The sequence below is a fragment of the Panthera leo genome, chromosome A3 (assembly GCF_018350215.1).
Source record: "Panthera leo isolate Ple1 chromosome A3, P.leo_Ple1_pat1.1, whole genome shotgun sequence".
Lineage (NCBI taxonomy): Eukaryota > Metazoa > Chordata > Mammalia > Carnivora > Felidae > Panthera > Panthera leo.
Window position 1 is genome coordinate 80150947 of NC_056681.1, and position 15352 is coordinate 80166298.

General features: G+C 37.6%; 1 protein-coding gene across 2 annotated transcripts; it reads right to left on the bottom strand.

Moving 5' to 3' along the window:
* Positions 1 to 268: 268 nt before the first annotated feature.
* On the bottom strand, positions 269 to 6174 carry TMEM17 (transmembrane protein 17). Of its 2 annotated transcripts, none has more exons than XM_042932406.1 (4): positions 5877 to 6174; positions 2364 to 2467; positions 2078 to 2191; positions 269 to 1181 (listed from the first exon to the last, which is right to left on the bottom strand). In XM_042932406.1, the coding sequence occupies exons 1-4, from the start codon at positions 5974 to 5976 to the stop codon at positions 903 to 905; spliced, it is 597 nt and encodes a 198-aa protein (XP_042788340.1). In that variant the 5' UTR covers positions 5977 to 6174; the 3' UTR covers positions 269 to 902. The 2 variants fall into 2 exon arrangements, with proteins under 2 accessions (XP_042788340.1, XP_042788341.1); XM_042932407.1 differs by lacking the exon at positions 5877 to 6174 and adding an exon at positions 5027 to 5294.
* Between the last annotated feature and the right edge of the window lie 9178 nt (positions 6175 to 15352).

Below are 15352 nucleotides of genomic sequence, written 5' to 3' on the forward strand. Positions count from 1 at the left end.
TGCTTTTCAAATCAAGCCTCATGTAAATCTAATGGTTATGCATTCTTCAGTGAACAGTGATTTAATAGCTGAGATCACAAGGGTTAATAAATGTGCCTAGTGCAGTGCCTACTACATAAAAGGCTCCCTTGTCTGTCTATCTATCTATCTATCTATCTATATCTATCTATCTATCTATCTATTTCCTTCCCTTGCAACTCTGTAATAAAAATAATAAACCCATAGCCCAAAAGAGCTATACAAGACAGGAATGATTTGTTGTAGATACTTTAACATAAATATTTCATAATTTATTATAAAGACATTTTTGTACACAACCACTATAAATACTTAACATGGTTTTATAACAGTTGCAATTTTATGATTTCCTAAATACCATGATAACCCACCTGTTTTTAACCTCTATATAAAAGCTAAGTGTAGGGTTAGAATTTAACCCAGGACACATCAAAATCTGGTGTCTTGGTTTATAAATATAGTTAATACATCAGGATATTGACAAGAATTGCCATGTGCTTCAGATGTACTGCCAAGACATGAAGAGCCAACAAGCTTCAAAGAAATATACACGTTTCTAGTTTTAGGTGCTAACAAGAAATATTACTGTAAAGCTGGTAAACTGTGACTACCAACGCAGATTTCTATACACCTGAAAAAGTCAACAACAAAAATATTAAGACATTTGTCCACCAGGTGGACAATATCTAGGCTGTAGGGTTGACTTACTGCTTTCGTGTACTGTACAATCAGTCTTATCATTGCCCCCAGCTTTGGAATTTCAGAGCTAGACAATATACAGTTCAAAACACTTGCTTTGTCCTTTCTCTCATGCTAGATCTCTGATATGTTCCTCTTACAGTCTTGCTAAAGGATCTTTCAGCTTTTCACTCAACAGCACTGGGTCAAATCTCTTCTATACAGGATCTCATTCTTCTCGTGCCTCCTCTGTATGCAGAGAGCTGGTCAAAGTCTTGGAGGTGGAAACGAGTTGCCAACTGATTTACCATTTTCCTCAGGGTAACAAAGGCTGAAACAACTTGGAAAGTAAGGAACAAAGTGAAGATGATGTGTATTGCTTTTTCCAATGGCAGATTCGTTAGGCCTTCATTAAAGAGCAAGAATAGAATTAAAGGCAGTTGCAACAGAAGACTCAAAAGCCAAAAGCCAGCCAATTCAGGAACCTGCAACGACACACAATAAGAGTAAATCAGATCAGTAAAGTACAGTCTTTCATTTATATAGATCAGCAGTACTGGGTACCTACATTATGAGCTCTGTAATTCAAAAGGAGTAGAAAATGGTCCGTGTCCTCAAAGGCTTACAGTCTAGATTAAAAGTGAAAACTAACTTATGTGGCAATGCTAGAATGATATACATTAATAAATAATTGAATGCATCACATAGAGGCATGAACTAAATACTGTAAGAAATAAGACAACAGTGATTAGGTGAAAGAAAGAGTCCAAGGATGTAGGCTGTTGAAGTTGGGTAGAAGGAAGAAGAGGCGAGAAGGTAAGTAAGCAAAGAAAAGCATGACCAGGAATCAACATGTCAGGGGGGAATGGATGCTTGGGTTAGAAAATAACAAGTGAGACCGGTAGGTGCCTAATTCTGAAGAGCTGAGAAAACCACAGAAATCTTTAAGCATTATCCCTAAGCTGTGGTAACTGTAAATGCTTAGGCAACACAATGATTCAGAAAAAACATGTCTGGCCTAGGATTCCTGAGTTTATAATCTCTCCCATTTTCTTATTCAGGATCCAAACATGTTTAATTGACCATGTATTTTCAAGGCAGGTGGAGAAGAGGGAAAACTGTCAATTCTTAAGTGCTTACTATCTTCAGGTATTTTATATAAATTATTTCATTTAATCCCAACAAACCTTGAAGTAAATATTTCCCCCATTTTATATACAAAGAAAGCCAGGCTCTGGAGATTGAACAGACTACAGGGACAGAATTAGTAAAGTTGGAGGCAGGCCTTTGCTCCTTCTACCACAGCTCCCTGCCTTTTCCTCATTATGAAACCCGTATTGTCTTTATGTGTAGCACTGAGAGAAAGGAAAGAAGAGCCTACCTTTTCCTGTAGGTTCCCCATGTAGCCCAGATACAACCTGATAGCTTCAATTAAGGTTATTATGATGATAACAGTGACCACAATGAATTTGTAGTAATCAGGCAAGACTGAATACTAAAAAACAACAAAAAGAACACAAAAATAAACATGTTTGTAAAATCTCACATAGAGTAAAACTGACCTGAGATAGAAAATAAATTTTAAAAGCTTTAATTTTATTGACAATGTAACAATGCTAGGAATGGGCAGAAGAGACCTCAGCAGAAGCATTAAAGCACAGACTTACCTTCATCTGAAGCATCATAATGCTGCTTACCCACCAAAGTGGGAAAAAGTAAGTGTTAAAATAAAGTGACATCTGCAATGCCAAACTGGAAACCATTTCATTATCTACAAAAGAAACAGACAGAAAAAAAAACCAAACTCCTAATTCTGGTCAATGCCCTATATGTCCTTTAGTTTCTTAAAATTAGTATCTATAGTGTTGGTTCAACAAAACTCCAAATTTTAAGCCAATTTATAATCACTGACAGCAAAAGGAAATATCTGTCATAGTACTATTTAATTCATATACTGGCTTCATGGGGGGATGTTTCTTTCTTATTTTTTTTAAGTTTGTTTATTTTGAGGGGGGGGGGCAGGGAGGGGCAGAGAGAGAATCCCAGGTAGGCTCTTCACTGTCAGCACAGAGCCCTGTGGCTCTGTGACTTGTGGCTCGAGCTCAAGAACCGTGAGATCATGACTTGAGCAGAAGTCAGAGAGGCTCAACTGATGAGCCACCCAGGCACCCCTCGTAGAGGTATGTTTCGTATTTTTCAATTACTTCATCAATTTGCCATTACAGTCTGCTGATTTTTTGCACACTAATGGTGTAGATTAAATGTGGAATATCAATTTGAATCCTACTGAACAGGTAACAATAATGATCATAACCTCCTTTGCAGAGTTCTATGTAAAAAGCCTATAAAATTAACACATAAAATACATAAAAACTTACCTTTCACACACCTCTCTTCAGCATACTCTAATCCCATCCATTCACTAATACCCAATTTAATGCCACTTTGTCCGTAAGTCCTTTCTTGATCCTATTCCCCCACCCTGGTAGAAATCTCTTCCCCTCTAGGTATTTACTTCTAACCTGTGCGTAAGAAAGTGTTAGCAAAGAACATCCCCCTGCTCTAGACAGTCTAGTGCGCTGAGAGATCAGGAGCTTTGGAGTCCAAGTAAACCCATAACTCCTCAAACACCCCTGGAATCCTCAATGCCACACTTGGGATAAATTATTTAACCTCTTTGAGTCTCAATTTCTTCATATGTAAAATGGTAACGTTAAAAGTACCTCACAGGTTGCTTGCAAGGATTAGAGATAGTATTAATTACTTTACCCTACCACCATGCCTGGTACTTAGCAGGCACTCAATAACATTAGTCCCCTTTCCTTCTCTTTTATTTAATACACAGACTCATTGTAAGCACAAATCCCTAATTTGAGATACTCATAGAACCTAAAATCTTGCCATACACATGGTGCATACCAAATATGTACAAGCAGAAAGAATGGAAACATACTGTCATAAAGACATCAATGTAGATATTTGTGATTCATGAGCTTCATTTATCTAAGGGTGATTGCCTAATACCTTTTGCTTCTATGTAAGAGAGAAAGGTCCTAAATTAAGAATTTGATTTTTTAAATTAAGCCCTACAAATACATTCTAAGTTTGACTAAATTCTAACAGGTTAGGCACAGATAATGCATTTTGAAATCAATTGCCCTAAATGTAACAATTTATAAAGGCCCTAAAATAAATTTCTTAAAAACTTTTTTTCTCTCCACAGCTGAGTATATCTGCCATTCAATAATTTTAAAATGTAAGAAATAATCCTGGTCTCTCAGAGTAAGGTTTCCTATAGCTCCAAGAATTTGCCTGATTATTCATCTACTTTTTTTTTTTACTCCGTTATTATGACCTACTTTTGCTTGTACCTATTTTTTTTTTTTTTTTGCTTGTACCTATTTAATTTGTTTTTTTGCTTGTACCTATTTTTTACATTATCAGTGATAACAGAATGAATTCTTAAAATTTGTTAAACCTGAAGGCAACTCACCAGCCTAGGATTCTTTTTTTCATAACAGTACAACTCTAGGTCAGTGGACATGGTAATGGTATATATACACTTGTAATTACAGTGCAAATAATCAAACCTACTTCGGATCCACAAGGAAGAAAATGTGGGAAGGAAATGATAAATTAAGCTGAAAATTTTAATACCTTTGGAGCAGAAATTAGTCAAATTTTGCTAAGGAGTTTTTATGTTAGAAATTGTGTACATGAGCATCTTAAGAGTTACGCTATAGCTATACGGCATTTCAAACTTATAATCATGCAACTGAAAATCAAGTTAATATGTAAATGAACCTTGAAAGCACAAGACATGAATTTACTAAATTTTGCAAAAGTACCAGTTGAGTTCTGTAAACGGAATTTAAATTAAAACATTATATAAATCAGGGGTAGGCAAACTACCAGCCAGCTGCCTGTTTTTTGTATAGCAAGTGAGCTAAAAATGGTTTTTCACATTTTTAAATGGTTGGGGGAAAAAATCAAAGAATAATATTTTGTGACACTGAATCATATGAAATTCAAATTTTAGTGTCCATAAATAAAGTTTTATTGGAACACTGCCACATCTATGCATTTACCATTATCTATGGCTGCCACAGAGACCTATGGCCTGCAAGTCTAAAATATTTGTTACCAGCCCTTTAGAGAAAATGTCCGCTGACCTCTGATACCTTGCATCACCAGACTTTAGTGCCTGTTAAGGCTTCGCTTTAGAATCAGAGACTTGACCTAATTTTTCACATTATACTTTTCTCTGTACATCCTAAATCTTAAAGAGGCCTAAATTCAGGGTGAAAACAATGCAACTATGGGAACGTACTTTTCTCTGCGCTCTTTTAAAAGTCCCTAGACCAAGCAGGAGGAAAAGGTTTCTATTTCCCCAGCAGAGTTCATGGATTTGGATGACAGTATGTTGTCTATCATCATGATTTAAGGAGGGAAACTGTTCTGGAGGAAACAGAGTTACACTTGCCGTCAAGTTGAATGCTGTATCGTGGTATTTTGTTACCGATTTAGGGAAAGAGTTGTACATGGTGAGGGGAATGTGAAGATGGCAGGGAAGGGGGCGAGCTTTGTTGAAAGCGATTCTACTGTGGCAGCTACCATTCTGGAGTGGATAGCGGTTTAACAGGACTCATTAAAAAAAAAAAAAAAAAATCTTTCCATCTCTTCCGCCAGAAAACGGACTTGCGGTGGAACGTGGTCGTTTTGCGAGTAAAGGAGAAGAGAAGATATTTTAACCAAGGTGGGGAGTGGGAAGGGGAGACTGCCTGGGCTGTTTTCAGTCCAGCTTGGCCACAAACGCCAGAGCGGAAGTCGCAGAGGAAAAACACCGTCGGCCTTCGCGGAGGATGCGGGACCGGACGTGTGCTGCGAAGGCAGTGTTTATATTTTTAGTTTCTGAGGAAGGCCGGTGCCACCTCAGCGGCTAGGCTTACAGTTCGCTGGCCAGGACCGTTAGGGATACGGGACTGGAAGTGTCCCAGCCCCAGCCCCAGCCCCAAACCCAAACTAGGGGTGGGCCCCTCCTCCGGCTCTCTTCCCGCACTGCGGCAAACCAGCTGAAGGCGAGGCCGCCATTTTAGGTCCGGGCAAACTCTGGCCGCTCCTTAAACCCACGCCAGGTCCTCTGCAGGCCATACCCGCTGCGCCGGGCCTCGGCCACTCACCAGGACCGTCGCTGTACTCCGGCCCGGTCCGGTTGGAGTCGCTGAACACGGTCCGGCTGAAGTTTCCCAGCCGCTGGCGGACCGGATCCGGCAGCTCCATGGCCGGGCCTCGGTACGGCTTACAGCTAGGTCTGCGGACGCTGCCTCCTTCTACCGTTCCCACGGCAACCGGGCAGCGCGAGTTGCTGGGGCCCAGGCGCGCGCGGCCGCACTGCGGGGCAGAAGCGCAGGTCGTGAGCACGAACGCCTGGAAAGGAGAGGTGTGCTGAGAGTTGTGTCCTGGCGAGCGCCGCAACCTCGTGTGCTAAACGGCAGATTCCTTAGTCCTGTTATAAGCCTCATCATTCTTAAAAACAAATAGAAACAATAATAAATGAGCCGAGGTTGGTTTGTGATATAAGGAGCCGTCACACCTAGTCAGTGGGATGCAAGCTTTCTGGAAGGAAATATAGAACGAATGTAGAACTTACAGAATGTTCATGACCCGGTGGCTTCTTTCTTAGGACTATACATTTGAAAAGTTTTGTTATTAATATATAGTGTGTATGCGTATACATACAATATTTTTAATAAAATATTCTTAGTATATAATATACATTCCTAGAACTGTGGATAGATGTATACGCACACACGCACATTTGATGGAATACATTGCTGCATCTTAAAAAACATGCTTGCAACGAATATTTGATTGTATGGATTAGCTTTTAAGTAAAAATAAAAACTAAGTAGAAGTGAACCCAATTTTGCAAAATGTGTGTGTGTGAGAGAGAGAGAATATATGAGGAGAAGAGGTGGAGGAGGTGGCACAAACACTGTGGCTTCAAAACCAAAAAAAGACTAGTAGGAAATAATCCAAAATGTTAATTATTTCTGGGTAGTGGGGTGTAGGTGATTAAAATTTTTAAAAATATTTCTGTGTCTTCCAGGTTTTTCCCAAATAAGCTGTATTATTTAAAAAAAAAAAAAAAGATTTAAGTGTAAGATACAGAAAGGATGCAAACCGAATATACACGTGTAACCAGCTCCCAGATCCAGGAACAGAACCTTACTAGCACCTCTGGAAGCTTCCCCTTCCTCTTTCCTTACAATCACTAATCCTCCACTTCTAACAGACCCTTCCTGACTTTTAATAGTATAGAATAGTTTTGCCTATTTGTATGCTTTATGTAAAACTAATCATATGGTAAGTGCTTCTTAAAAGTAAAATCTGCCTCTTTGCCCTCAAAATAATTTTTAAGAAATTCTTTCATGTTGTTGACTGTAGGTTTTTTTTCCTTGCTGTGGGTGACATGCCACGGTAAGTTTATCCATTCTACTGTTGAGGAGCCTCTGTGTATTTTCTAGGTGGGAGCTGCTCTAAGTAATCCCACTTTTGGTAAAAATGTGCCTCTGGGTGACCATATGCATGTGTTTGTGTTGAGCTCATTCCTAGGAGTGGAATTGCTGGCTTATGAAGTATGACCCAGCTTTTATGGATAGTGCCAACAGTTTTCCCAAGTGGTTGTACCAATTTCTACTGCTTCCAGCAATTTCTACTACTTCCTGTTGCTCCAAATCTGTCGCCATCGCTTGTTATTTTTCCATCGTTTTCTCCTAGTCGTTCTGAGTGGTGTATGCTGAACAGTATTACTTTTACAATCAAAAGGAAAATCACACATATTTATATAAATGTCAAGGTATATTTAGGAAGGTAGGGGAGGAAATAGCTACATGGCTAGACTTTCAAAATAATTCAACAAATGTTCATTGCATTCTTGCTATTCTTGGGACATTGTACTAAGCTAATTAGGGATATAGACCCTCCCCATCAAGAAGCTCAGCAAAAACAAAACAAAACAAAAAAACAAACAAACAAAAAAACCCAAACAAAACCAAATAGAAACAAAAACCAAACACACCAAAATTCAGCCCGTTAGGAAGGTGAGATGTGGAGGGGTGCCTGAGTGGCTGCATCGGTTAAGCGTATGACTTTGGCTCAGGTCATGATCTCACGGTTTGTGAGTTTGAGCCCCACGTCAGGCTCTGGGCTGACAGCTCAGACAGAGCCTGGAGCCCACTTCAGATTCTGTGTCTCCCTCTGTCTGCCCCTCCGCTCTTTGCACTCTGTCTCTCGCACTGTCTCAAAAATAAACATTAAGAAAAAAAGGTGAGATGTGGAAACAAATAAGTATGATATATTTTAACAAAGGAACAAAGATGAGGAAGCAATTAACTCTGGGGATGTTAGGGAAAAGCTGACTAACTTTTGCTTCTCTTCAAGATAGATGGAGCTTATGCCTCATCATCTCCAAAAAGGTTCCAGGACCTCCCTGAAGCTGACTTAAGTGGCTCCTCTGTGTTACTTTGGTCGCGGTGTTAGTCATGCTGTACTAGAATTTGTCTATCTGTGTCTGTTTCTCTTGCTAGTTCATAGGCTGAGGTCAGGGGTGATCATTCACCTTTATATCCTAAACACTAGCACAGTGCCTGACCTCAAGTGGGAGCTAGATAACTACTGAATGAAAAAAGGGAATAAGATCTAAAAACCACTACCATATCTTTCCATTTCTAGTCCAAGGACTTAGCCAGTCCTTATATAGGGTTCACTCTACAGAATGAAGAATTAGTAGATTAAAACACAGTAAAGTTATAGCATCCCTTTAAAATTAAAATTTAGCAACAAAGAATACATTTTCATTTATTAACCCAGCCAAGAGTTTTATAAAGGACAAGTGAAGTAGGAAGCCTAATGCTATGCTGATTGAATTATAATTTGAACAGTCTCATTTTCTAATAAAAATGTTCAATGGGGATGTCTTCAAAGACAAAATATTAATGTCAGCCTCCAAATATCACTTAATATGGTAAGAAAAATTCCTTTCACGAGGTTTCAATTTCTATGTAATTCATAGCCTGATTCTTTCTTACAAGCTTTTAGCAATATGTACAAATTGTCTTAAAAATATTTCTGCCTTTAACACAATAAAATTTTAAGACTCTATTTTGGAGATATAATCATAAAAACTATAAATAGAGTTTTATATACCAAGATGTTACTTCCAACATTATTGATATTAGTTAAACAAAAAAAAGAAGGGGAGGGAACATTTGATGTGCCACAAGCCTACCTAAGCAGAATATGATATTCACGGTGAGGTGTTGGGTTATAGTGGAAAAAACCCTTGGAGGCAGAGAGAGCAGGGTTCAAATCCCCTAAAATTCTCACTTTACCACCTGAGAGCTGTACAATTGATTTCAGACTTTTGTTTTATAAAGTGATTATAATGGTAACTTACTATTATGGTTGATGTGAAGATTATATCAATAGAAAAGGATTTCTATTAGTGATAGCTATTATTGACACATCTATTAAAATGATGTTTGTGAAGAGGAAACCCCTACAGTGGAGTGAAATCATGCCAGCATTTGATTTTCTGAATTCGATTGTACCTGTGAGGCAATATCTCCATTGCTTTCCTGGGAAAGACAGTGGATGCAATAAACCATAAAACAGTACAAGCATGTTAACAAAATTTATCAAAAGCCCAAGTGAATTCTTTTAAATAGTTTGCCTAGCATTGAAAAAAAGATATGGAACATCTTGTTCCAATTGCAATTATTTCATCAAAATCCTGGAGGAAAAAACTGATAGAATTATGGGAATTTTTCCTTTAGATTTTATTTGGTATTTAAATTTCCCATAATCACACATTTCATAGTTTGAAATAAATCTTATTAAAATAAATTGAAAGGAAGAGGCAACGATGGCACAAAAATATATACAGAAGAGTTTTAAGAGGAAAAAATTACAGTTTAAAAAGAATCCTGTCATTATTGATGTCACAAATGGTCCAAAGGGCTGAAAAAAAACCTTCCAAATACTATTTTGTTACTTGATGTTCACAATATTTATATGCAATCACATTAGTGAAATACTGAGGAACAAAGAAGGGAATCTACTTTCATAGAATCAAGAGACTAATATGAGTTTCCCATATTATTATTACTCAGAATCAAGAAAGAAGTATGGGGACTTTGTTCTTAAAACCAGGAGAATCATTCTCAGCAAGATAAATAAATTAACGTATAAAGTTAAACTGTTTACTGTTTATACCAATGTTGATGGTCAGAGTAATAGCTGCTTCTCCAATAATTGTTTAATGTTTTTCTTTTGGAGTTATTTACAGGTATGGCTTACTTTCCTAAATATTTATTTTCACAAAAATTTTTAGCCTAGTGGAATAGTTTCTTTCCCTTTAACAAGAAGCAAAGTTGTTTGGTAATAATGTGTTATATGTTACAAGGAAACCGATTTGGGGAGTTATTTAAATCACTCCTTGGCATAATAAAGATATAAATTCTTACCATTTCATGCTAATAAAGACTTTACAAACAGTATTTTACAGTGAATATGTTACTCAATTTATTGCATTGAAATGAATTGTGATACATTTCTAAGAATTTATATAAATCTAAAAGATAAATTATATATTTAGGTATCACATACTCAAATATGATTCCACATCAGCATCCACATTTTAAAAATCTTACTATAAATTACCTGAAATGTAATCTTATAATCTTGAAGTTGTTAATGGATGGGCAAAAGCTTTTTGAATCCCACATACAATATATTCCATTCGCAACATTTTTCAAAAATTTGTAAGAAAGAATCAGGCTATGAATTACATAGAAATTGAAACCTCGTGAAAGGAATTTTTCTTACCATATTAAGTGATATTTGGAGGCTGACATTAATATTTTGTCTTTGAAGACATCCCCATTGAACATTTTTATTAGAAAATTCTTTCCCTTTTAAAGTGCTGTTTATGTTACAGTTTTTGGATTCTTTGGCATTTCTTTGTGTTAGATAAGCACACTGCTCATCTGTTTCAGCAAATAGTTGTTCCATACATCAAACTATGTGGGAGATGGGAATGACAAACCTGGGAAGATCAGCAAAGCAATACCTGCTTGGGGAAACCTCAGATCTGTCAAGTGAATTGTGATACTGATTAGAAGCAAGTGGCCATTTTATTGAAAAAGTAGTAAGTTCTATTTTTAGTAATGATAGTATTACTGTACTAATATTTTTATATTACACTGTAAAATGTACATTATGTTCCCCCTTCTAGAATAAAATTAATCTGTACCTTTTGTTGACTATATTATTGCCCCCTGCACTAAATATTGATATATCATAACTTCTTACAAATTGTGTTTCTGTGCTTTTAACACAGCACACTTTGTCTACAAGAGCATGCTACACATTGCTTAGTCACGTTCAATTATGACCCCCAATCACATCAAGGTAAGAGTAGAAATCCTGTAAATGGACAATTAAGTATTAAAACAAAAAGTGTACGCATAGGTAAAGAGTTCAAATAAATTTGAATTATTTATTGTATTTATGTAGATGAATAACACAACTCCAAATTTTCTTGAAGGTAAATTTTATTTGAAAAATAGAAAATAGGGGTGCCTGGGTGGCTCAGTTGGTTGAGTGTCCGACTTCGTCTCAGGTCATGATCTCGCAGTCTGTGAGTTCAAGCCCTGCATCAGGCTCTGTGCTGACAGCTCAGAGCCTGGAGCCTGCTTTGGATTCTGTGTCTCCCTCTCTCTCTGCCCCTCCCCCGTTCATGCTCTGTTTCTCTCTCTCTCTCTCTCTGTCAAAATAAATAAATAAATAAATAAATAAATAAATAAATAAATAAACATTAAAAAAATTAAAAAAAAAGAAAAATAGAAAATCATTGCAATTATTCCTGTATCCTATTCCCTTTCCTACTGTATTTTTAGTTAATACAGAATTGTTCTTTTTTTTTTTTCCAATGCATGCTGTGAAAATTAACAGAAGTTCCAGGTGGTTGGAGACAAATGTAATAGGATATCCTGGGCCCTGGCTAAGTCCCAAAACTGTGCACAGAAGGTGGTAAGTTCACATATTCTAAATTCAGCAACCACCCGTGGTTAGGCCGGCCTACTAAGAAATGTTAGTACAGTGAAGCAGCCTACCATCAAACATTCCCCAAACCACCTCGTTCCTAATCCCTGAAGTACAAGAGTGAGTTGGGGCACCTGGGCGGTTCAGTTGGCTAAGTGGCCAACTCTTGAAATTCCTCAGGTCATGATCACATGGTTAGTGAGATCAAGCCCCATGTTGGGCCCTGTGCTGACAGCATGGACCCTGGTTGGGATTCTCTTTCTCCCTCTCTCTGCCTCTCTCTCTCTCTCTTTCAAAATAAATAAATAAGCATTAAAAAAAAATCAGCAGAGAAGCCTTTTGTGAAGTAGAATATTTGAAGTAGAATATTACCCTATTCCCTTCCTTCATCCCGTTCTCACTGTAAGGGAAGAGATAGAGGTATTTCCTCCTCTCAAAGTCTAGAGAAGAGACCTTAAGAGAATTGCTTATAAAGTTTAGAGATGCTCAACCTTCCTACTTTACTAGGTTGGAGACAGGTGATATTTCACTTTTTACCTCTCCTGGACCACACAACTTAACGTTCTGGGATGAGGAGAGGGAGCAGCAAAGAGATGGTCTAGAGGAGGGAAGGGACATGGCAGTACCCTCAGCCCTCTCTAAGATAGGCTGCTGGTTGGACCCCTTGTGGAAGAGGGCAAGTAGGTATGCTTCAAGGGACTGGGCAGCAGGGAGTCGCCCCAGGGATCCTTGCCAGTGAAGGGGCCAGAACTTGGATCCTCTCCAGTATAGAGAGTGTCAGAAGTCTGACACGGTTAATTAGGGAAGCAGCAGCATCCTATAGAGAGGGAATTGCAACCTTCCTATATAGGAGCCATATAGGAGATCTACTTCCCCGTTCCAACTCTTGCCCTCACATCAGAAGGGAAGTACCAGAAAGAAGGAGAGGGAAAGGTGTAAAGATATGAGCACTCCTGTTCTCAAAGTCACTTCCTCCCCCGCCCCTCACACATACTCCAAGCCACTAATAACAAACTTGTCTGCCTTTCTCTGGAAGGAAGGGAGGAAAAATAATTTTTAATTCAGTTTGAAGCTTAATTGAAAATGAACAGAACTGAACCTTACTTGCCAGAATGAGATGATCCTAATAACTTGAAGAGGCTGATAAATGGAATCAAGCCAAAGTGTGATATTAAGAAAGCTTACACCCAGTAAGAAAATGGTAGGGCCATAGCACAATTAGTGGGGGGGCGGGGATTATCAGAAAAATAAAGCCATTTCATATTTATACCCCGACGAATTCAGAGTCCTTAACGAAGTGGTTACAGAAGGGGTGCCTGGGTGGCTCAGTTGGTTAAGCGTCTGATTTCAGCTCAGGACATGATCTTGCAGTTTGTGGGTTTGGCTCAAGACATGATCTTGTGGTTTGTGGGTTCATGTCCCTCATCAGGCTCTGTGCTGACAGCTCAGAGCCTGGAGCCTGCTTTGGATTCTGTGTCTCCCTCTCTGTCCCTCCCCCATTTGTGCTCTGTCTTGTTCTCTCTTAAAAAAAATAAACATTTTTAAAAATTTTTTAAAAAAAGAAGTAGTTACAAAAGAAAATAGAGTTCTGATTTTTATGAGTGGGATGGTTGATTGCGAATAACACAGACTGGTGAGATTGATATCAATTCAAGTAAGAGACTAGAATGGTTTTATTTTTTCTTTTAGTTGAATTGTAACATGCATACAAAAAAAGCATACCATGTTTTGCCTTGATTTTGACAAAGTGAACCTACCTATGAAATTAGCACCAAGATTAGGAAATAGAGCACCACCCCAGAAATAACCACTTAAGTCACCTGTCAGTCACTATCTCCCTCTTCCTCCTAAAGTTTCTATTATCTCTATATCTATCAGATTTCTGTATCTGTAGGCCAATTTTGCCTGGTTTTATTTTTATGTAAATGAAGTTCTACATCATATATCTTGTGTTTACTTCTTTCAAGTAACATTACATTTGTGAGATGCATCCATGTTGTGTATAGAAGTAAATAAAAACCATTCCTTTTCATTGCAGCATAATATTTTGCTGTTTTAATATACCATGAATTTTATTTATACAAATGGTGTTGGACATTTGGCTTTTTTTCCAGTTGAGGGCTATTACAAAGAGTGCTGCTGGACTTAATTACTAATACTCCATCTAGGACTTTCACATCTATGTTTACGAGAGAGTAATTTTCCTGTCTTATGATATTCTCGCCAACTTTTGAAATCACAGTTATACTGACCTCCTAAAATAGAAGTATTCCTTTCCTGTTCTCTGGAAGATTTTGTGTAACACCCGTGTTTTTCCTGTTGTGTTTGGAAGAATTCACCAGAGAAGCCTTCTGTGTCTGGTGTTTTATTTGTGGGAAAGCTTAAAATTATGAATTTAATTTTTGTTTATAGATACAGAACTACTCAGATTTTTCCCCCTCTTTTTCCACTCTGGTAAATTGTATATTTCTAGGAATTTGTTCATTTCATTGACATATAGTTGTTTATAATGTCCTCTTACTATATCCTATTTATTTATTTATTTATTTATTTATTTATTTTCAACTTTTATTTTTGAGAGACAGAGACAGAGCACCAGCTGGGGAGGGACAGAGAGGGAGACACAGAATTGGAAGTAGGCTCCAGGCTCTGAGCTGTCTACACAGAGCCTGATGCAGGGCTCAAATCCACGAACCGTGAGATCATGACCTGAGCCAAAGTCGGAAGCGCAACAGACTGAGCCACGCAGGTGCCCCTATATTATTATTATTTTTTTTAATTGAGGTATAATTGATATAACATTATATTAGTTTTAGCTGTACAGTGTAATGATTCAATATTTGTATATATTGCAAATTGATCACCACAATAACTCCAGGTCACAACTTAACATTCATCACCATGCATAGTTAAAATTTTTTTCCTTGTGATGAAAGCTTTCAAGCTACTCTCCTACCTACTTTCAAATATGCAATACAGTGTTATTAACTATAGTCACCATGTTGTACATTACATCCTTGTGATTTATTCATTTTATAACTGGAAATTTGTACATTTTGACCCCTTTTACTCATACTGCCTATCCCCCACTCTTGCATCAGGCAACCACCAATCTGTTCTCTATATCCATGAGCTTGGGTTTGTTGGTATGTTTGTTTAGATTCCATATACAAGTAAAATCATAAGGTATTTATCTTTTTCTGTCTGACTGATTTTACTTAACATAGTGCCCTCAAATTCCATCCTTATTGTTGCAAATCGCAAGATTTCATTCTTTTTTATGGCTGAATAATATTTGTGTGTGTGTGTGTGTGTGTGTGTGTGTGTGTGTGTGTGTGTGTGTATCACATTGTCTTTATCCATTCATCTATCAGTGGAGATTTAGGTTGCTTTCATGTCTTGGCTATTGTAAATAATGCTGCAATGAACATGAGGGTTCATATATCTTTTCAACTTAGTGTTTTCGATTTCTTCAAATAAATACCTAGACGTGGAATTGCTGGATCATATGACAGTTGTATTTTTAGTGTTTTGAGGAACCTCTGTATTG

What these genes read in the sequence shown, in the direction of transcription:
- TMEM17 (XM_042932406.1), bottom strand. Translation starts at nt 5,976, where the DNA reads ATGGAGCTGCCGGATCCGGTCCGCCAGCGGCTGGGAAACTTCAGCCGG. An exon ending in GGAGTACAGCGACGGTCCTG is followed by an intron (nt 2,468 to 5,876) that starts GTGAGTGGCCGA and finishes TTTCTTTTGTAG; the next exon opens with ATAATGAAATGGTTTCCAGT. An exon ending in TTATGATGCTTCAGATGAAG is followed by an intron (nt 2,192 to 2,363) that starts GTAAGTCTGTGC and finishes GTTGTTTTTTAG; the next exon opens with TATTCAGTCTTGCCTGATTA.